At 42.0% G+C, this 22,922-nt stretch overlaps 1 protein-coding gene across 2 annotated transcripts in view; it reads right to left on the bottom strand.

Annotated features, from left to right (window-relative positions):
• KIF13B (kinesin family member 13B) overlaps positions 1-22,922 on the bottom strand; it is a 209,989-nt gene that overhangs the window by 131,514 nt on the left and 55,553 nt on the right. For both annotated transcript variants that reach the window (XM_019965813.2, XM_019965815.2), the window contains exon 3: positions 3,952-3,964. In XM_019965813.2, coding sequence (XP_019821372.2) covers positions 3,952-3,964 — 13 coding nt within the window. The remainder of the gene's footprint in view (positions 1-3,951; positions 3,965-22,922) is intronic.

Raw genomic sequence — 22,922 nt, 5'->3', positions numbered from 1 at the left:
CGAATGAGCGACTGATCTGATCTGATCTGGTGGCCAAAAGCCTTTTTTAAGCCTTCTTTCATGATGAAGCCTTACCCAAATCAGTTTTCACATGGATGAACTTCTCAGGTCCTCAACCACACATCAGGGTCCCCTCTAGTCTGCAAGGGCTGCACCTCAGAGGACCTGGGTCTGATCTCAAGGCCCAGTAAACACACTAATTCAGTCCCAGCCTTCTGCAAGCCCTCGAAGTGACATATGTTGTTTCTGAATACAAGGACATGATTTTCAATATTTTAAATATGTTATCTGTCCCTGATCTGAGTTTGGAGTTGGCACAAGAATGTTTCTATGTGAACTCACAAGGCTGTCTGGACCCTAAACCTAAGAGTTAAGTTTTTTAAATAAGGAAATTAGATTAGGTTGGTAAATGAAGTATGCATGCCTATATTCACCTCCACCTGAAATTAATTCAAAATGATGGCGGGAGTGAGGTAAAGAGCCAAAAAGGGAAAGAAAGGAGGCAAGGAGAGCGAGTTTTTGAAAGTCAGATTGCTCGCCGATATGTGGACCAGAAATTGAGAAACCCTGAAACACAGCTGCAATGAGACGGATGGCAGGTAGAGTTGGGTGGGGACCATGGGGAGAGCACAGGGCAAATAGCTGCTGGAGGAGATGGCTGCAAAGCTGAGAGCAGCTCCGGGAGGATGCCAGGGGAGTCAGATGAGTGGTTGCGGCCTGGGGGCAACCAACTAGATGACTGGCTAGAAATACCTTTAGCGCAAGGAAGGATCAGAACACCCACATCTGTGCAAAACAGTGACACCAGGCATTTGTTCCCTGGGGTGGGACAGTTATGCCGAAGCAAGGATAAAAAGGGTTACGGAAGTTCAGTATCTGACAACACCCCCAGAGAGGTGGGAGGCGTGGAGACCAGCAACTACCACCCAGCCTCAGCACTATGTCGTACATTACTAATCCTCAACATTTCCCCAGAGCTAACCATGTGTCTATCAGCAGTCAAGGCTCACTATGTCAGCAATTCCCCAACAGGGAGAGGAGTACATCAAAGCTGTATATTCTCACTCTGCTAATTTAACTTACATGTAGAGTACATCATGCAAAATGCCAGGCTGGATCAAACACAAGTAGGATCAAGATTGCCAGGAGAAATATCAACAAGCTCAGATATATAGATGATACCACCCCACTGGCAGAAAATGAAGAGGAACTGAAGAGTTTCTTGATAAGGGTGAGAGAGGAGAGTGAAAAAGCTGGCTTAAAAACTCAACATTCAAAAAAACTAAGATCATGGCATCCGATCCCATGACCTCATGGCAAAAAGATGGGGAAAAAGTGGAAACAGTGACAGTTTTTATTTTCTTGGGCTCCCAAATCACTGCAGATGGTGATTGCAGCCATAAAATTAAAAGATGCTTCCTCCTTGGAAGAAAAGCTATGACAAACTTAGCAGAGACATCACTTTGCCAACAAAGGTCCGTCTAGTCAAAGCTATGGTTTTTCCAGTAGTCATGTGTGGATGTGAGAGTTGGACCATAAAGAAAAATGAGCACTGAAGAATTGATGCTTTTGAACTGTGGTGCTGGAGAAGATTCTTGAGAGTCCCTTGGACTGCAAGGCAATAAACCTGTCATTCCTAAAGGAAATCAACCCTGACTTATTCATTGGAAGGACTGATGCTGAAGCTGAAGCTCCAGTACTTTGGCCACCTGAAGTGAAGAGCTGCCTCATTGGAAAAGACCTTCATGCTCAGAGAGACTGAGGGCAGGAGGAGAGGTGGGCAACAGAGGATGAGATGGTCGGATGGCATCACTCATTCAATCGACTCATGTCGAGCAACTCTGGGAGACAGCAGAGGACAGAGAAGCCTGGCATGCTGCAGTCCATGGGGTCACAGAGACAGAGATGATTTAGCGACTGAACAACAATAGGGAGAGGAAAGAAAGAAGGAAGATGGTCCTAAAGGACTGTGGATCAAAATTTCCGGTGGGAATTGCTTTTCAAAGTACACCTGTCAGCAGGGTGAGATTAAATACAATGTGAAGCTCATATTTTCTTCTGCTGCAGCTTTCAGCTCTCATGTCTTATCACTTTTTTTGATTCTGCTCTTACCAATGTTAAGTAGAGACCATCCCAAGTCTTTGCTTGCTTATAAGCTTAGCTCACACTTGAACCATCCGAGTGCACTCCTCAAAGATCAGACTCTACATTGCTCTCTTCTCCCTATTACTACAGGTTTTTCTTTTCTTTTTTAAATTTAGGGATTTCTTTAACAATTCTTTTTCTCAATTCCAGTAGAGAAGTAATGGCAACAGCTAATATTCTACAGGAGCCCCTAGGATACAAAGAAGTGGCTAACAGGTGTGGGGAGCTGGCAGCTGAACTCAGCCTTGGAGCCCATGTCTGCTCCCCACCTGGGCTTCCCAGGTGGCACTGGTGGTAAAGAACCCGCCTGCAGGAGACTTCAGAACCATGGGTTCAAGGCCCGGGTTGGGAAGATCCCCTGGAGGAGAGCATGGCAACCCACTCCAGCATTCTTGCCTGGAGAATTCCATGGACAGAGGAGCCTGGAGGGCTACAGTCCATATGGTCACAAAGAGTCAGACACAACTGAGTGACTTAGGACCCACGCTGCTTCACACCAGGCCCTTCATCACAGAGTTACTGTTACTGAGCTCTTCTCCTCAGTAACAGGAAGACGCCAGAGCCTGGTACAAAGGCGGGAACTAGGAATGTTAAGGTCTTGTTTACTAACAACACTGAAAGGTCCTCTTTAACTTTCAGCTGTTTTGTAAATTATTACAGGTATCTTCCAGCCATGGATTTCCTAAAGCAGACAAGCTCCCCTTTTTCCCCCTAAACAAACATTTTTTTCCTTATTTTTTTTTAAAAATTTCTTTTCAAGTAACAGAGAAGAAACACACATTCATTATAGCAAGGCAAATAACACAGAAGCATAAAGAATAAAGGTCTCCCATTCACCAAACATATTTCTCCTTAGAGGGAACCACTGTTAAGAATGTAGTATTGGCCCTTCCACATCTTTGACATCAACACATTTTCTCTAAACGGTAAGACAGAGTTGAATTAAATAAAACATGAATATTTTTAAAACAGTCACGTAATGTTTCTTCACATCATTACTGCAATATCCAGCCTCTGCTCCATCAGAAAAAAAAAGAAAACAAAGATAAGCCAGCCATCTTTTCACACAAAAGCTAAAACTGATAAAATTAGTTCTGTTATGTATAAAGAAGTCAGTGCCATATTAGACTTTTTTTACTCATTCAGAGTCCCAATAGCCAAGTCTATACATACTTCAGCAACAATAATATTGAATGGAATCACTGTTCCACCACAGATTCTAAAACAAAACTCCAAGAAGGTAGATAAAAATATAAATTTCCTGGAAAGTTCCCAAGAATGATCAATACAAAAACACAGTCCTTGTCCCTACTCTGGCACAACTGCATTCCTAAGAGACACGGGAACCGAAGTTTCTTGAGAATCTGGGCTCAAAGCTAGGATGAAAGCACGTTTCCCGGAGGAAGCTGTGGGCCAGGGCAGGTTTCTGTTGGCCTGAGAGTGTGTCCCCCGCTGTCCCAGGAGCACCATGGATGAGTCTGCCTAGTACTGGTTCTGACCGCAGTTTGGAACGAGAAGTTCCCAGCCAATCTGTGGTGACCAGCAGGGCACAAAAGGAATCTGTGTTGTAGTTGCCAGGAGACTGGCCAGAGTTGGTCAAAGTACAAAAACAGCTTTTCCATAAACCTCCAGTCCTTCTTAAGCCAATAAATGGCTTTGGATTTATGAACAGGCTGACGGCTTGCGTTATTTTTTTCATTTTAAAAGTGACCGAGAATATTTTTATTTTTCAGAAGAAAATACCAGTACAAAAAAATACACACATACAACTCGAACAAGCATCCCGTAATGAACCAAATCTCTTACCTTTGGTTGGCTTCTGAGTTCCCAAAAGAGGTGTCATCATTGACATGAAAGAAAAGAGTGTAAAAATATTTGTTAGTTAGAAGATGCATTTTGAAGGGTAAAATGATAATAAATATTTATTTGATATTTATTAAGAACACAAAATATTAACTTTGAAATCAAACAGCAACTTGAAATAAAGGATAATTAATGTCTACTAACTAGTAAGATAGAATGCTAATTATAGAGAACTAACTTGTATCTTTCAGGTAGAAGAAAGATTGTTTGAGCACTAGATAATTTTTAAAGTCCTAATATTTCTGCCTTCTACATTTTGCTTATCCTTGTCTATGACTTGTAAATATAAAAATATTCTTTACTTCTTAGCATCTGATTCCACTTCCAAGTAGTTTCCTTTGCTCTGATAAAGCAGCAGCTTACTCTCTCTCTAGAGGACCTTCTACAAAAAAAGTTCTGTTCTAAGGAAAAACAGGTTAAAGGAACTAATTTTTTGCCAGTGAGCGACTACTAACTGAATTACTCACTTACTACTTATTTCTCTATGCTGACTCAGGTGCCTTCAACCTCCCTTCCTCTGAAAATGCCTCTGGCTTACATCTCCTCAGAGAATAAGAATATAACTTAATCCAGTATAATTTTGAGATAGTTAAACTCAGAGAAGGGCTTCCCTGGTGACTCAGTGGTAAAGAACCCAGCTGCCAACGTGGAAGATGCAGGAGACTCAGGTTCCATCCCTGGGTGCGGATGATCCCCTGGAGAAGGGAATGGCAACCCGCTCCAGTATTCTTGCCTGGGAAATCCCATGGACAGAGAAGCCTGGTGGGCTGCAGTCCATGCGATCACAAAAGAGTTGGACACAACTTACAGACTACACAACAACAAACTTAGAGAAAAGCTGTAAGAAAGGCACAAAGAGCTCCCCTCACTAAGCTCACCAACTGCTAACACAGTCACAGCTGCCATGTCGTTCTCCTTGTCCTTCTCCCCACTCTGTGCAGAGATACACACACACACCCCTGAGGGTAAGGTACATCACACACACACACATACCCCTGAGGGTAAGGTACAGACACACACACACACACACACCCCCCTGAGGATAAGGTACAGACATGCCCCTTCAGCCCTAAACATTTCCATGTTAACTCATAAAAACAATGATGTTCACTCCACAACCACAGGAACCACTGGTCTTTCAGAGAATCAAAAAGCCAAGTCAGACCTGCAACTTGAAAGAAAATGGTGCACGGAAACGCTTTCTTTCAATTGTCTGGACATCTTGTGCCTTTGTTGTATAAGATTTCCTTTTAAATTTAATATTCATTTGTATGGAAAGATTTCAGGTCTGAACACTAAAACGCCAAGGAAAGCAGCAAATGAGCAACCCCTGTCTAACAGATTTTGGAGTAACAGCCAATGTGACTAGCACATAATAATTTCTCTGGGATAGGAGATATTAGGGAAACTTCCCAACAAAAAGACTTGGGAAACACCAGCAGAGGTGACTGACATATGCTACCACCTTTTTGTAGGTCTTTATAAACAAAGCAGAATCTCATCAATTTCAGAAGGCCCAGTTATAAACCCAGTTGAAGGTAAGAACAGAACCAGCATATATGAGATGCCTGTGTGAGGTCAGGTATTGGCTTGGCCCAAAAGTTCCTTTGGGAAAACCCAAAGGAACTTTGGGGCCAACCCAATATGCTGCAAGCTACTTTGCTGAATCTTCACAGTAACTTTGAAAGGTGCTATTATCATTCCAGTTTTACAGATGAGAAACTGAAGGCTCCGAAGAGTTAAATGCCCTGTCCAAGTCACAATAATAATCAGTGACAGATCTGGGATTCGAAAGTAGGTCTTCCGATTCCCAAGTCCATGTTTTCTTCTTCCGCCACACTGGTCAAAACACCTCGTCAAGTTTCTCCTAGACTTAAGAATCTGTGAGTCATACATTAACAACTGCTCCCGGTAACAGAAACATTTCCCAATGTATTAATTTCCTCCATCCCAATTATTACCCAATAAAAGGCCACCGTGTGGTGCTTATGCCGGTGTAAGTTTACTTATTCATTATATTTATAAAAACTCCAGACCATCTTTGCTGGGAGGAAAAATAAGATGTTCAGCGTGATATTTCCATTTTAGGTAAAATATTTTTATACAAAAACCAGCTCTTCCTAAAAGACAATTGACAAATACGAAATTCAACAATATATGACACACAGCAGAAGAATTTGTGGGACTAACCTGAATCCAGAACATAATAATAAAAAGAGAAACAAACCAGTAAATTAATTACAGAGCTAAGTTTCCAGCTATGGCTCCTGGTGGCTACAACAGCAATGCTCAAATAACCTGGAGTCACTGGAAACCCAAAGATGTAATTACAGCTCTGTACAAAAATAAATAAGTAAATTAATTAATTAAACAAAACCTTTCAACTTGTAGCTGCAATCCGATAAGGCAATGCCTCACTACCTCAAAATCCCTTATTTAGAAACCTCAGCTATCTAGATCACACTAGAGATTTAGGAAGCAAAGAAAACCAGTCCCTTGACCAAAGAGATGGCATAAAGTAGAAGGATGAGAGTCTGAATTTCTGAGTTTTTGTTGTTGTTAAATTCACTTACAAAAAGTTCCAAAAATACTACAAAGAACTCCTGTGTACCCTTCACCCTATCCCCCAAATGATAACGTCTTATTAAAACTGCAGTTACAGTGATCAAAACCAGGTAATTAACCATCAACACAAGATTTATGAAATAATCTAGAGCACACCTCATATGAATTTCTTCCCAACTGCCCTCATTGATGTCCTTTTTCTGGTTCAGGATCACACATTCATGGAGTTGCCATGCCTCCTCCAACTGGGGGCGGTGTGTCTCTCATAACCCTGACACCTGAAGGGTACCAGGCAGTTATTCTGTAGAATGTGCTCACTACAGGTCTGTCTAATGCTTCCTCCAGACTAAATTCAGGTTAGGCATTGTGGCAGGCACCACAGAAGCCCTTCTAAGTACATCAATTACAGAAGGCCATCACTATGGAGGACAGTATGGAGGTTCCTTAAAAAACTAAAATATGATCCAGCAATCCCACTCCTGGGCATATAACCAGACACGAGAAAAACTCTAATCTGAAAAGATACATGCACCCCATGTTCCCAGCAGCACTATTTCCAATAGCCAACATATGGAAGCAACCTAAATGTCCATCAACAGATGAATGGATAAAGAAGATGAGGTACATATATACAGTGGGATATTACTCAGCCATAAAAGAGAATTAAATAACGCCACGTGCGGCAACATGGTGGACCTGGAGACTCTCACACTAAGTGAACTAAGTCAGAAGGAGAAAGACAAACATCATGTGGTGTCACTTATATGTGGAGTCTTGAAAATGACACAAATGAGTGTATTTCCAAAACAGAAATAGACTCACAGGCACAGATAACAAACTGTGGTCACCAAAAGTGAAGAGGGGTGTACAAATAGGAAATCTGGGATTAACAAATAAACACTGCTAAATCGCCTCAGTTGTGTCCAACTCTACGCGACCCTATAGACTACAGCCCGCCAGAGTCCTCTGTGCAAGAATACTGGAGTGGGTTGCCACTCCCTTCTCCAACAAATATACACTACTGTATACAAAATAAACAACAAGGTTCTACTGCGCAGTACAGGGAACTATATTCAGGATCTTGTTAATAGCCCATAATGGAAAAGAATCACTTGGCTGTACACCTGAAATACTGTAAATCGACATTTCAATTTTTTAAAAATGCCAGAAGGCACATGATGATATCCAGATCTCACTACTGATGATGGTAGCTCTGATCATGTTACACGTGTATCCACCTTTCCACTGTAACATTACTAGTTTTCCCACTGTAGCTTTTTTCAGTGACCATTGATGAATCTTGCACACAATTACTGTTCCCCAAATGCGGTCTAGTCACTAAGATGTTAACAGCCCAGGTGAAGCAACATACGCAGATACGTTATTTAGAAAGAGGGTGGCTCGGGAAATAGCAAATGATTTGATTATATATTTTGGATAGAACTATTTCTATGAATAAGCCACTCACCCCTTTCTTTTTACTGGCCTGGGTTAGCGGCTTATGCTCACTTTTCTTTTTAATAATAAAGTACACCATAAAATTAAACTGAATTATAGTCCTAATCTTAGACTGCCACAATAAGAAGAAACTCAGTGACGACTTTATATAAATTTGGAAATTTTTATTAAAACTTCTGACCATGACAAAAATAAATTTTGAGTCCAAAAATAAGCCAGACAGTACTGTGTTATGTGTAAAACAAGCTATACCAGAACGATGAGTTACAAATCAATTACTGCCATCAACTACCAAAATCAAACATGACGTCCAGATCTCATTGACTCTATTAATTTTAAAGATTTAAGTTTCTGAAACTCTCACAATTTGCAACATCTGGAATCTGTTTTAATAAGATCCCTCTCCAATCCACTCTGTAACGGCTGTGTTACATCACAAAGAGTTTATTCTAATACGGCCATAGTACATAATGATATTGTTTCCTTTCTGGACTTAAGCTGGCAGTACCAGCAACCAAACAACAATCTGTGTGACGATCATTCGTTTCTCTTTGTTGCCCCTCCCCCACTGTCAGTCTTTTTCACGTCGGGAATAAAGCTGACCTGACTAAAAATTCAGACATTGACAAGATTCATAGAGGAAGCTTATCAATCTCTACTTATCTGGCTAACGTTAAGATGGACAATTAAAAGCCCTAGCCATTGTTTCCTCAAAAACTGGAATACTACATTCAATTGTGAAGAATAAACTTTAAAGCATCAGTGATAAAGTTTTCTGGAGAATAGTATTTGGATGTAGGGGGGTTTTAAAAATGATACCAGTGAAAGAATAAATCAAAGAATAGAAATATGTAGCCTGGACCAGGGAAGACTAAAAGACGACAGGATGCCACCTCAGGTAGGATCTATGGAAGAAAGTTAAAAAGAAAACAAGGGAGAGCTCTTTAACAGAAGAGTAATTAGCACTGTGTTAAACAGCCAGCTCGCCATTAGTGGAGTTATCTGGAGAGAGAACAGAAAGTGTCTGATAAGGATGTTGAAGTAGGAATGAGAAGTTACACTGGATTACTTGTGCAGCTCTGTGTTTACAATGGGAAAGCCAACGTTAGGCATTCGACACGTTATATTTCAGTACTTCTATCAGGGACACGGTGCAGAGCACCAATGCATCCGAGCTATAGGTCGAGCATCACCTCCCACGCGACTGCCTTAGAAGGTCCCACCTCTCCAGCTGCATCCCACAAGCCTGCATTCAGGTAAAGCCACTCCCTCTGACAACTCTATTTGTTCAAATCCTACTCACGCAGGAAAAGCTCAGATCAAATTACATCTCCCTCGAGACCCCCTCCACGAGAACCCCAAGCAAAAGCGAGTCTTCCTTCCCCATTTCTATTAGCAAAAACTCCCTACAGACCACGTATTACCTATCAATGTCACATGATATAAACTAATATTAATATAAATGGATTATCTCCCCAACTAGACTACAAGCTTCTGAAGGACAGAGTGTGTCTTCCAGGGTTTATCAGTGTCCAACACAAGGCTTTCTGCTTATTTAGTGAATGTTTACAATCCCTAGGTGACCTGGCCTGCCTTCTATCTCAACCACATCTAGGACCATCTTCCTTTCACCCTCACTGGCCTTCTTCTAATTGGCCCAGTGTACACAAGCTTCCTGGTCTACGGGCTTTCACTCGTGGGTTTTTTCCAACCTTGAAATCTTGAGGCTAAACTCATTTGTCATTTCTTAGCTTATCATTTCTCTACATGTATCTTTCCTAAACATCCAATCTAAGTCAAGTCACTCATGTTACTCTCACTCACAATACTCCTGATAGAATAAAAACATTTCCACCACCATCCAGGCTCCCTAAAATCATCCCCCAAACAAAAAAGGAAACAAGAAACAAATTCTATCTTCAATGAAACTAGGAGATAATTATACATGAAACATATTACACAAACACAGAAAGCACATTCACTGAAGACAAGGAAAGGTCAGAAATGAGTGGCGCCGAGTATCCCAGAAGGTGGGGGAGAGGGGGCGCCTAAGAGACAGGAAGCGCATTCAAGTCACAACCTCTAATATACATCCTCAGAGAAACGTCTTTAAATCTAGAGAAAAGACAGTTTTGACAATTGTCTATTAAAATCTTCCACCCACACAAACTGTACTTGGTTGAGAACAGAGGGACATTCCAAGAACACAGTCACTGAAGCACAAGTGGCATATTTCCCAATCCCAGAACTTTAGAGAGATGAAAACTCAAGTTAATAAATTCCATAATTTCAAATTACCATATATTGAAATTGCACCAAAGAATACACTATTAATTAATCATTTGCAAATCACCTGCTTCTTCTCATCTGTCAAACACACTAGTAGAGTAAATTTTAATTCACTGCCCACTTTTACTACAAGAAACTTTAAAATCTGACCAAAGAATTATATTAATCCTGATTCATTTGTGGGTTTAATAAAATACGTTTCACATGCTATGTTAACAGAGAAATACACATTCATTGTAAAAATTAGATGTGAAAATAACATCAAGGTGTACACAGAGATTAGGATAGATTATTGAAGCACTCATTCCAAGAAAATGCTTATAAATTTTTCTTTCTTTCAGTATTTTTGGTTATCGCTGGTTTTCAATTTTATGAGTCTATATATCTCTAGTTTCCCTGAATGGATTAATGTGATTAGATTTCTCTGGAAAAATTTTTTTTTTTTTTTACTGAGTATGAAATTAACTCTCCAGTTCTCTTACCCTTTCAGACCCAGAGCCATATGTCAGGCTCCAAACCAGAGGGCACATACTCAGTGTTCACAGGCAGTACAGCTCACAGCTATATTTTACTTAATCCTCACAATACTGACCAAAAACAGAAAATCAGAAGATTTCACATTAGAATCCTTCTAAAAATTCAGAAGATGTGGAAACGCTAGGCCTAAATGTGCACATGCAGCCCCTGGCTAGACCTGAACTGCTGTGCCTTCCACATGGCTGAGTTTTAAATTCCTGCTATGAAGAAAGCAATGGCACCCCACTCCAGTACTCTTACTTGGAAAATCCCATGGACAGAGGAGCCTGGTAGGCTGCAGTCCATGGGTCACTAAGAGTCGGACATGACTGAGCGACTTCACTTTCACTTTCATGCATTGGAGAAGGAAATGGCAACCCACTCCAGTGTTCTTGCCTGAAGAATCCCAGGGACAGGGGAGCCTGGTGGGCTGCCGTCTATGGGGTCACACAGAGTCGGACACGACTGAAGTGACTTAGCAGCAGCAGCAGCAGCATGAAGAAAGCAGAAGAGGGTTTTCTTCACACTCAAAGAAAACAGAGACCTACAAATTCATACCACTAAAGACAATGTTTCCAAATCTATCCCAAGAACCTAAAATCAAGGGCCACCACAATCTGATGAGGACTGCCCTACAGATTCTCCCCACCCTAGTAAAGAATACAGTCCCCTTTAATATCCCAACAAAGAATCCTAAGTATCAAATCCCAAAAAGGAATCCTAAACGCAAATGTCACCTGGAACAATTGTTGCTGTTTAGTCACTAAGTCATGTCACTAAGTCATTGTGACCCATGGATTGTAGCCAGCCAGGCCCCTCTGTCCATGGGATTTTCCAGGCAAGAATACTGCAGTGGGCTGCCATTCCCTCTCCAGGAGATCTTCTCAACCCAGAGATCAAACCCACATCTCCTGCATTGGCAGGTGGATTCTTTACCACTGAGCCAACAGTAGCTATGAAACAGAGCTTAAGGTGAAGTTCCTGTCTTCACTATAAGCAGTGGTAGGTCTACAATTCAGACTTAAAAGTTGGAAAGCCTGGGGGCTTCAAGGGGGGGAAAGAAACACAAAATACTGGTGCACCTACATTCCTGCATCAAGAATGTTAGGTCCGTCATTGCTGTGAGGTTGATCCACAGTTCTCAGATTAACCTCAATGTTAATCTGAGATTCAAGTCAGCCAGCGGGTTGAGAAAAACTAAAATTTCTAACCCATTACTATAATTACTCCCCAAACTCACTGCTTAGCAAACATTTCTTTAACTTCCTTATAGACTTAACTTCCTTATGTGCAAATTCAATTTCCAAGCATCTCCAGCTAAATACTGCCAATGTATGGGGTGCAGGCTCAATCTCTGATTGGGGAACTCAGATCCCACATACAGGGGCCAAGAGGTTTTTTAAAAAATCCTAAGAGCTTTTTCTTTACATTTGTGTTTCTTTTGCTGTCCTACATATAGGGTCATCGTTACCGTCTTTCTAAATTCCATACATTTGCGCTAATGTACTGTACTGGTGTTTCTCTTTCTGACTTACTTCACTCTGTAAAATAGGCTCTGGGACCAACCCAGAGGGGAAGAATAGAGGGGGAGGTGGGAGGGGGGTTCAGGATGGGGGGCGAGGGGGACATGCACCCGTGGCTGATTCATGTCAATGGATGGCAAAAGCCACCACAATATTGTAAAGTAATTAGCCTCCAATTAAAACAAATTAATTTTTTTAAAAAATGCTAAGAGCTTAAATTCTTTTACAACAGAATGAATGAATGAATGTGTAATACGTACTATGAAAAAAATAAAGTGAAAAAGGGGGAGAAAGCTGTAAGCAAGAAAAGCTCTTCACAACATCACCTTTTCCCACCTGTCCTCCCCCAACTACTACTCACTTCACTTGTAGCTGTCGGTCCTGCAGGCTGGTGACATTTTACTTTTGGCTACCTGTGTACCTCTCCCGCTTTCTGCCCTACTGATAACCTTCCTGTCCTTCAGAAAACAGTCACCTTCTCTGTCCTCTTTTAGGAACTATCACATCCCTTAGGCCTTCTTTTTCTCAGCAAGTACTATGGCTGTGTTGCCTCCTCCTGGACTTTGAGCTACAGAGAGCAAAGAGCAGTTTCATTCTCCTCCACTTCCCCAGCACCTGACGTTAAGTAGGCATTCCACAGCGCTTGCTGGAATTTACCAAGACGTGATGAGCTTGTCCGGAGAAGGCAATGGCACCCCACTCCAGTACTCTTGCCTGGGAAATCCCATGGACGGAGGAGCCTGGTAGGCTACAGTCCATGAGGAGGCGAAAAGTGGGACATGACTGAACGACTTCACTTTCACTTTTCACTTTCATGCACTGAAGAAGGAAATGGCAACCCACTCCAGTGTTCTTGCCTGGAGAATCCCAGGGACGGGAGCCTGGTGGGCTGCCGTCTATGGGGTCACACAGAGTCGGACACGACTGAAGTGACTTAGCAGCAGCAGATGAGCTTGTCTCAATTGCTCAGTAGCTAAGTTAGCTCCTGATTTACCCTGTCCCAGGCTCTCTGTAATTCCTGACACTCACCCAAAAAGTCTTAACTATTAGACATATACAGTAATATACCTTTTAGACTAGTAATTAGAATTCCATTTAGCACCAGATTCCCTGGTGGCTCAGACAGTAAAGAATCTGCCTCCAATATTCAATCCCTAGGTCTGGAAGATCCCTGGAGAAGGGAATGGCAACCCACTCTAGTACTCTTGCCTGGAAAACTCCATGGACAGAGAAGCCTGGTGGACTATACCCCACGGGGTCACAAAGAGTCAGACATGACTGAGTGACTAACATACAAATACACAGCAACTACTCAGAATATACTTGAAACAAAAGCAAAAATGCTTCTAGAAACAAAACAAAATAGAAGCCAGGCTTCTCTCCACAGATGAGACTAGAGCCTACAGACCTAATACTGTAACTAATGTGAAGTTATGAGGGCTGCCAGGTGGCTCAGTTTGCTGTGATCCACACAGTCAAAGGCTTTGGCATAGTCAATAAAACAGAAGATGATGTTTTTCTGGAACTCTTTTGCTTTTTCAATGATCCAATGGATGTTGGCAATGTGATCTCTGGTTCCTTTGCCTTTTCTAAATCCAGCTTGAACATTTGGAAGTTCACAGTTCACATATTACTGAAGCCTAACTTGGAGAATTTTGAGCATTACTTTACTAGCGTGTGCTGCTGCTGCTGCCACGTCACTTCAGTCGTGTCCAACTCTGTGCGACCTGTGAGATGAGTGCAATTGTGCGGTAGTTTGAGCATTCTTTGGCATTGCCTTTCTTTGGGATTGGAATGAAAACTGACCTTTTCCAGTCCTATGGCCACTGCTGAGTTTTGCAAATTTGCTGGCATATTGAGTGCAGCACTTTCACAGCATCATCTTTCAGTATCTGAAATAGCTCAACTGGAATTCCATCACCTCCACTAGTTTTGTTCGTAGTGATGCTTCCTAAGGCCCACCTGACTTCCCATTCCAGGATGTCTGGCTCCAGATGAGTGATCACACCATCGTGATTATCAACCCTAAATATTCGTTGAAAGGATTGATGCTGAAGCTTCAGTACTTTGGCCACCTGATGTGAAGAGCCAACTCATTGGAAAACATCCTGATGCTGGGAAAGATTGAAGGTAGGAGGAGAAGGGGACGACAGAGGATGAGATGATTGGATGGCATCACAGACTCCATGGACATGAACTCGGGCAAAGTCCGGGAGAGGGTGAGGGACAGGGAAGCTTGGTGTGCTGCAGTTCACGGGGTCAAGAAGAGTCGGACAGGACTTGGCAACTGAACAACAACAACAGAGGAAACCCTGAGTGGGATATAACATAGCTCACAAGACACTCCAAGTCACTTCTGTTTCCTTACAGCTCATCAGCAAGATTCGTTACAAGCTTTGGGTGGGTATCTAGGTGATAAGCCTCGCATCTGCTCTGTCTTAGCTGGTGGAGCTGAAAAGGATCCAGGGTCAGCACTTAAAGGATCACTGACCTGCCCTGTGAGAGCCAGGAAGCAGTGGGATCAGTATTTCAGACTACAGTGGACCAAGGAATGAATAAGAAGTGTAATCAAGACACAGAGTACTATATATTTGAAATTTGCTAAAAGAATAGATCTTAAAAGTTCTCATCTCACACACACACATGCAAAATTGTAACTATGTGTGGTGATGGATGTAGTTTTAACGACTTATTGTGGTGATCAATTTGCAATATATACAAACATCAAATCATGATGAAACTTAATATAATGTTCTGAAACTTAATATAATGGTAAAAATCAATTACATCTCACTTTTTAAAAAGAGGAGTTATGTGCTTCCCAGAAGGCACAGTAGAGAATCGACCTACCAATGCAGGAGACACAAGAGATTCGAGTTTGATCCCTGAGTCAGAAATAGCAAACCACTCCAGTATTCTTGCCTGGGAAATCCCACGGACAGAGGAGCCTGGTGGGCTACAATCCATGGGATCCCAAGAGTCAGACATGACTTAGCTACTAAACAACTGAGAACTGAAAAGGAAACATTTGGTCTTAAGATATTTATTAAAATGGACCCCTGAGACTTTTTCTGACAATGGTGATTCAAAATAAAAAAATGCAAGTGATCTTTTTCCTTGTCCTCAGTCGTGTTTTCACAATCCCATGGACTGTAGCCCACCAGGCTCCTCTGTCCATGGAATTCTCCAGGCAACAATACTGGAGTAGGTGGCCATTCCCTTCTCCAGGGGATCTTCCTGACCCAGGCATTGAACCCAGGTCTCCTGCATTGCAGGTGGACTCCTTCCCATCTGAGCCACCAAGCTGTCTGCTCTAGGATCAGTGCTCGACGTAAGTCCAAAACTCTAGCCGTGACAGAATAACTGGCTCTACCTTTCATGCCATAGACAAGAAAACTGCACAAAAGACGCGGAGCAAATGTTTTCAGACAATGGATAAGAGGCAGTGTGGGGGAATAACTCAGAGAGAAGGACAGCAAGTGAGCTGGGCCCTACAGCTGCCCAGGCTTCCTACCTACAGATGCTTGGGACACCAAGAGGAAACCCAAGGCAGGACATGGTGGCCTGAGCGGAGATGGTGGAGACTGAAGAGCTAAGGCAGTGGGAATTTGCTGGCCAGAGAAAAGGAAGCAACCCAGAGGAAGAATTCTAGAAATCTGCAAGGAGCTTCCTTCCATGTTTGACTCAGTGCTAAACGGCACATACAGAAGGTAAGGCCCCAAAGGGCCATAAAACCATCCAGGAAATAACTACTGTGGGAGAAGCTGCTGTACACTGAACAGTCTTCAGGGCTCAGAGAAGAGGTACAACCAGCCACAATGGAAAGATCTTCTTGAACACCAGGAGGCATTGGGTTTAGAGCCCAGAAAGGTCAGTTGAGGAGTAGTGCTGCTGCTGCTAAGTCGCTTCAGTCGTGTCCGACTCTGTGCGACCCCATAGACGGCAGCCCACCAGGCTCCCCTGTCCCTGGGATTTTCCAGGCAAGAACACTGGAGTGGGTTGCCATTTCCTTCTCCAATGCATGAAAGTGAAAAGTGAAAGTGAAGTCGCTCAGTCGTGTCTGACTCTTAGCGACCCCATGGACTGCAGCCTACCAGGCTCCTCCGTCCATGGGATTTTCCAGGCAAGAGTACTGGAGTGGGGTGCCATTGCCTTCTCCAGGAGTAGTGTGCTACACTTGCCCTACAATAAGGACTCTTCTGGCCCTGATCTAACAAAGCTCAACAGCAAGCCAAGATCCAACTGATCCAGGGGTAAATAACTCACAAGGAGTTTCCTAGGTCTTGCTCACACCAACGAGAAGTGGGGCACTACCCTCATTCAATTTGGACTGTTCGGACATGGAATCATGTAGATACAAGCTTCACAGAGTTTTTTCTCATGGAATGATAACTGAGCACCAAGCCCTATATTAAGTACTTCATTTTCATCACAGCAATCCTATGAGACATCCTCATGTTACATCTGAGTTACTCAGCATTCAGAAATTAACACAGCCAGTGGAAATGGAATTAAGATTCACACTGGTGTCTGCCTGCTTCAAAGCACACATTCAAGCTTCTGGTGGCAAATTCAAGGCACTCAACCAGCCACTTTCCCAGGTCAAGCACACGGTGAACATCACTAACGAACCACAACACTCCTGTTCTTCATTAAAAGAAACTTCATGCAGGGCACCCTCAGAGGGAAGTGCTGAAGACATCATTAAATATTAAAATAATGCTAAATGCCAGAGAATAAAGCAATAAGAAATACGATATTTGGCTATAACTTAGAAAATTACAAAAGTAAACGTCACAGGATGAATACAGTATTTTCACCGTAAGCTTTCAAGTCAAATTTGAAACTGTATTTCAATCAAGTTTAATTACAGTATTAATATTCATCTCTTCTCCCAAAACTAACTTGACTTTAACTGCTACATGTCACAGATACAAATAGTCTACCCCCCCACTTTTTTTTTTTTTTTTTACTAAAAGTAAAGCCTGAAATTCAAAGGAAAAAAAGACACCTATTCTTCAGTGTACAATTATGTAGCCTTTTGCTTTTTTTGGAAGCAGGAATTGTGTTTGTTTACCTCATAACATTTCCCAAAAGAAATGCTTTATGTCACCCAAAATAAACCATGCTTCCATCATTTCCATGCTTGTCACTGTTGATTTTAATAGGCAAAGGAATAATAGGGAAGGTAAAATGAATTAACAAAAGCCTTGATCTTGAAGAAAAGGGTGAGGATGTGGAAGCTGGAACAGGATTAAGAATTAAAGCATAAGTTGAGGCCACCAGCATGCAGTGCTAACACTTCACAGCCTAAGAAGGAAGCTGTATGGGCCTTCCCCGGTGGTCCAGCGGTTAAGACTTTGTGCTTCCAATGCAGGGGGTGTGGGGTTCGATCCCTGGTTGGGAGACTATGATCCCACATGTCGCACAGCACAGCTCAAGAAAAGAAGCTGTAGACATAGATATTTTGAGGAACCAAATATGCCTGGACCAGCAAAAGCCAGAAATCCCATTAGACAGCAAGAACTCCTTAAACCACATGCATCAGCACAGTAACCCGCGTTTCTTGAACTAGCCAACTGGTTAACAGCAGGAGAAATTGGCTCTCAACTGGCGGCTAAAGGAAGATTGGATGAGGAGTTAAGTACTAATAAATGGCAGAGAAGGGAGATTTCAGTTAAACCTTGGCATTTTCTTAAGAGTTACCAATGCTATTGTCTTTTAAAAATGCAACAGTTTTTAAGATCTAATATATTCTACATATCTATGTAGTTTTAACAGTTTTATTGACATCATAATTTATATACCATAAAGTCATCCATTCTAAGGGAGCAATTCACTGACTTTTAGGAAAGGTACAGGGTTGTGAGCCCCCCACCCCAATCTACTTTAAGAACAACTCTGTCACTCTGGAAAGTTTCCTCAAGCCTGGCTGTACTCAATCCCAAGTCCTTTGCCCAGCCCTTAGCAACCACTTAACAACTATATCTGCTTTCAGTCCTTCTTTTGTGAACATTTCATATAAATGAAATTATACAATATGTGGTCTTTTGCATCCAGTATCTATCACTCAGGCGTGATTTTGTTCATTTGTTTGTTGGGGGCGCTGTGCAGCATGCAGCATTTTACTTCCCTGACCAAGGATTGAACCCGTGCCCCTGCAGTGGAAGCAGAGTCCTGACCACTGGACCACCAGGGAACTCCCAAACTCGGGCATGCTGTGAGGTTCATCATTTATCAGTTTCCTGTTCCTTTTTATTCCTGGCAGTGGACAGGCATTTCAGATTGTTTCCAGTTTAGGGCTACGATGAACAGAGCCGCTATGAACATTCAAGAACAAGTCTTTGTACAGACGTTTATTTTCATTTCTACAAATCTATGCAAGTATAGACACCTAACCAAAGAACTGCTGCCCTGTAGGGTAACTGTGTATCTGTCTTTACAGGAAAGAATCATGCCTTTTTCCTAAGTGTGTGCAGCAGGTTACATGCCCACCAGCAGCAAGTCAGAGCCACAGGTGCCCCACACCTTCGCCATCTCTTAGCAGTGTCTGCTTCACATTTACAGCTGTTCAAGTGGATGTGATGTGGCATCTTGCTGATATTAATTTGTATGTCCACAATGACCAAAGAGGTTGACAGTCTTAACATGTGTTTATATTTCACTCAAAAGAACAGAAAAATTCTCACAATCCAGTCTCTATCCCTATTTTTAGACTAGTCTAAGAAATGACAAACTCCTGGTCAAATACACACTGTTGCCTTTTCATTCATGCTTATTCCTCTGGACCATTTCTAATTATTACTTCATTCACTGCTTTTACCTCTTTAACCACTTTTGATTTTCTTCATAGGTTTTGTGGAGACATTAATTTTTCTCTTTCTTGGACACCTAAGAGTAAAACTGCTGGGTCATATGCTCAGCATCAATTTAACTTCATATTTGCTATTTGTTTTATGACCCATATGTGCAAAACTGCCCATCTGAAATTTAGGTCTATCTTTTTTGGATCAAGCTCAGTATGTAAAAATTTTAGTAAATTTTATTTAATTTCTAATGTCCACACTGAATGATTCAAAACATACACGGGAGTCATTGGGCCCAAGTCATCCTTACTGCATTAAGCCTTGAGCGTCTAACTATTCCAGGCTTATAACTGGATGGCACCAAGGACTTCAGAGCTGAAATCCCTAAGAAGCTTGCAATATAGTTGATAACAGATCATATGGAAGATGCTGTCTCCATGGCATGATGTTGTAGACACTAGCAAGTAGAAACCCTTCATTCAGTTTTCATTCTGCCCTGCTTTAGCTTTGTGATCCCAGTGGTCACTTAACCTCATCAAACCTCTCTGCTACTTCAGGAACCAGGCAATCACCCACATAATCTGCTTCAGGCCACCGGGAAATATCCTATGTGGTATGGAAAGAACGTGGCTTGGGAACTAGACAGACGAGGGTTCAGATCTAGATTCAATACAAGTTTGTGCTCTTATCAGGTCCACACTGCATTCCACATATTATTTTCTTTAATCTCCACAACAACCCTAAAGAATAGGTTCCATTATCCTCATTTTACAAGTGAGGAAACAGGCTCAGCAAGATCAAGCTGCTTGCTCAAGTCAACAATTAAATTAAAGATTCAAACCAAGGCAGAAGCAATATTCCACTGAAGTGACACAATCAAAAACATGTAGGTCACGTGAGATCAATCCTGAATCTTCTTTCATGGCTCAACCTTCTCTGCATTGTTTTTTCAAGGCTTTGTTTCTGTTCTTCTCTCCTTCATGAAGTCTGGTTTCCTGAATAGGCAAACAAACCTTAAGGAAATATGTTGTAGTCCCAGGAGACTAAGTTGCACATTTGCAAGGGGGTGCAGGTACAGAAGACTTGTCAAGCCTACCTAACAAACAGGCAAATACAGCACTTTTTGTACAACACAGAGTGGGGTAGAAGGATGACTCACAACATGGGAAATGGCTTAGAAAAGAACACACCTACATCCTTTGGTTATCTCATATTCCAAGATATAACCAACTAACTCTTAAGAAGCAGTATGGCTTCAGAATTTAGGGTATTCTTAACTGAACTAAACGGTCTTAAAGAAAGCAGTGGCAATCTTAGAATGCATTAGTTTGAAGGACAAAGAAAAAAGCACTGGAAGCTTCTGAATGCAAATTTAGACTCCTGGAAATAAAACCGTAAATGAGGATATGAACTGAAGTTTAAAACTCACTCTGCACACACCAGGAAGAGGAACTGTGTACAGGAGGGATGCCTGCACGTTACTTTTGTTCACTCACCTCCATACGTAAGTGTGTCAGCAACACAGGACAACACGTCCACGTATTAACCGGTATTTCCGTTTCCCAGAGAGCTGAGAGAGAGACCTGCCTAAGAAATGTGCTTGTGTAAAACTGCTGAAACTGCCAAAAATTTTTTAAGCGTTCTACAAGTTTAAGTCAGTATTTCTTCATACCTTTCATAGTTTACAGTGGTAAAGAGACTGGGCTCGGGAATCAAATTGCTTGATTTTGAATCCCGACTGCACCGTGTACTACATGACTTGAGAAACTTAGCCAACCAGTCTGTGCTCCAGTTTGCCTTATCTGTAAAACGCAGACAGTAAGAGAACCGATGTCAGGGATCGCTATGGGGATTAGAACAGGACCTGGCACAGAATAAGTACCAAGTGAAGAGGGGATATTGTGTATGGATTTCCTAAAATCTCAACAGAGAGATTGCAAAAGCAGGAGATGATGAATGCCTTTTGGCTACGGAGGCAAGATGGTGCACAGGTCTTATTCTTCTCCTCGGTGAACTAGTTTGGAAAAAACTCCAGAGTAAGAGCGGGTCCAGAGGCGATAAGGCACTAAGTGCCTAGTTTTAAGATCTTCCATCTATCAAAAATTCACTTGCAATAGTATGATTTTTTTTTTCCAGGGCGGAGGGCTGTCAAGACACATCCCCCCAAGATGGCTCATTGTACTTTGCTGTATTATTCGAATCTCTCGCTCATTAAAAATAGATGGTAAAGTTTGTTGGCATTTTTTAATATCATCTCTTCCTGTTCCCTCTCTCTTTTGGGTAACAACTGAATCCCCACTGATGTTCATAAACCTGTTTCCTATCTAAAACACCCTTGTGTCTTGGGACATTATGAGCACAGTTATATCATGCTTATCAGAAGGCATAAGAGAATTACAGAAATTAAAGCTGAAAACACAAGGTTCCCAGAATTCCTTGAATATGCTTCCTTCTAACAGGCACTACATCGTATGAACTGTTTACAGGTACACCAGTAGCCAGAGGCCTCCACTCTGGCCTCCACCCAGCTCCTTCATCTTCTCATCTCAACGCTTAAATTTAGCCCTTTCAAATTGTAGGTATCCAATGAATGTCTACTGAAATGACAGACTAGGAGTTAGGTTAACCATCACTATATCCTGTCTAAAATAAAATCTCTCCTGATAAATAATCCCTCTCCAGGGATTCCCTGGTGGCTCAGATGGTAAAGAGTCTGTCTGCAGTGCAGGAGATCTGAGTTCAATCCCTGGGTCAGGAAGATCCCCTGGAGCAGCAAACGGCAACCCACTCCAGTATTCTTGCCTGGAAAATCCCATAGACGGAGGAGCCTGGCGGGCTACAGTTCAGTGTCGCCAGGAGTCGGACATGACCGAGCGACTTCACTTTTACTCTTCAAAGCCTCCCCTCACATCTCCAGATACTACTTTTCCTATGTATATTCTCTGTCAATGTTTTGTCCTTCCTTTACTGTTACACATTAGACTCTAAACTATCAGTTTCCTTAAGAAACCATGATCTAAAAATGTAAACGAGCCAGAAAATGTTAATTCTTCCCACTGAATTTCAGGTAACAGTTATCTAGAGAGTAACTAAGACAGAAGGCTCAGAGACAAAGATCTTTGGAGGAAATTAATAGAATCATATAGCTAAAGATCTGAAAGGGAAAAACTTAAGAATATGCTGAAGACAGAATTGGGGCTTCCCTGGTGGCTCAGGGGTAAAAGAATCCACCTGCAATGCAGGAGACTTGGGTTTGATCCCTAGGTCAGAAGATCCCCTGGAGAAGGAAATGGAACTCACTCCATGGACAGAGGAGCCTAGCGGGCTACAGTCCATAGGATCACAAGAATTGGACACAACTTAGCGACTAAATCACCAAAGACAGAGTTTAAAAGTAAACAAAACCACAGGAAAAATAAAAAGCTTACTCAAGAGAGTCATGGTTTAAAATGTGGTACAATCTGATGCAACTGACTGAATTTAAGAAAAAGAGAAATTTGTTTTAACTTTATGCTAGAACAACCCCATCAAACAGCCTATGAACCAGTTGTGATAACAATCCCAGAGAAAGACAGGAAATCTAACACATCATTTGGTCTAGCACTGAGACAGAGGGATAGACGGACGGATGGATGGGCAGAGAAGCCAGTGAAAGATGGATGGATACACACACATATGTATATGTATATAATAATGTCAACTTATGAATAAAGCAAGTGGGCTCTAAGAGGACATAACATAGAAAGGGGGAAGGACA

This window comes from Bos indicus, chromosome 8, assembly GCF_029378745.1.
Source record: "Bos indicus isolate NIAB-ARS_2022 breed Sahiwal x Tharparkar chromosome 8, NIAB-ARS_B.indTharparkar_mat_pri_1.0, whole genome shotgun sequence".
NCBI lineage: Eukaryota > Metazoa > Chordata > Mammalia > Artiodactyla > Bovidae > Bos > Bos indicus.
This window is presented reverse-complemented; position numbering and strand designations above follow the sequence as displayed.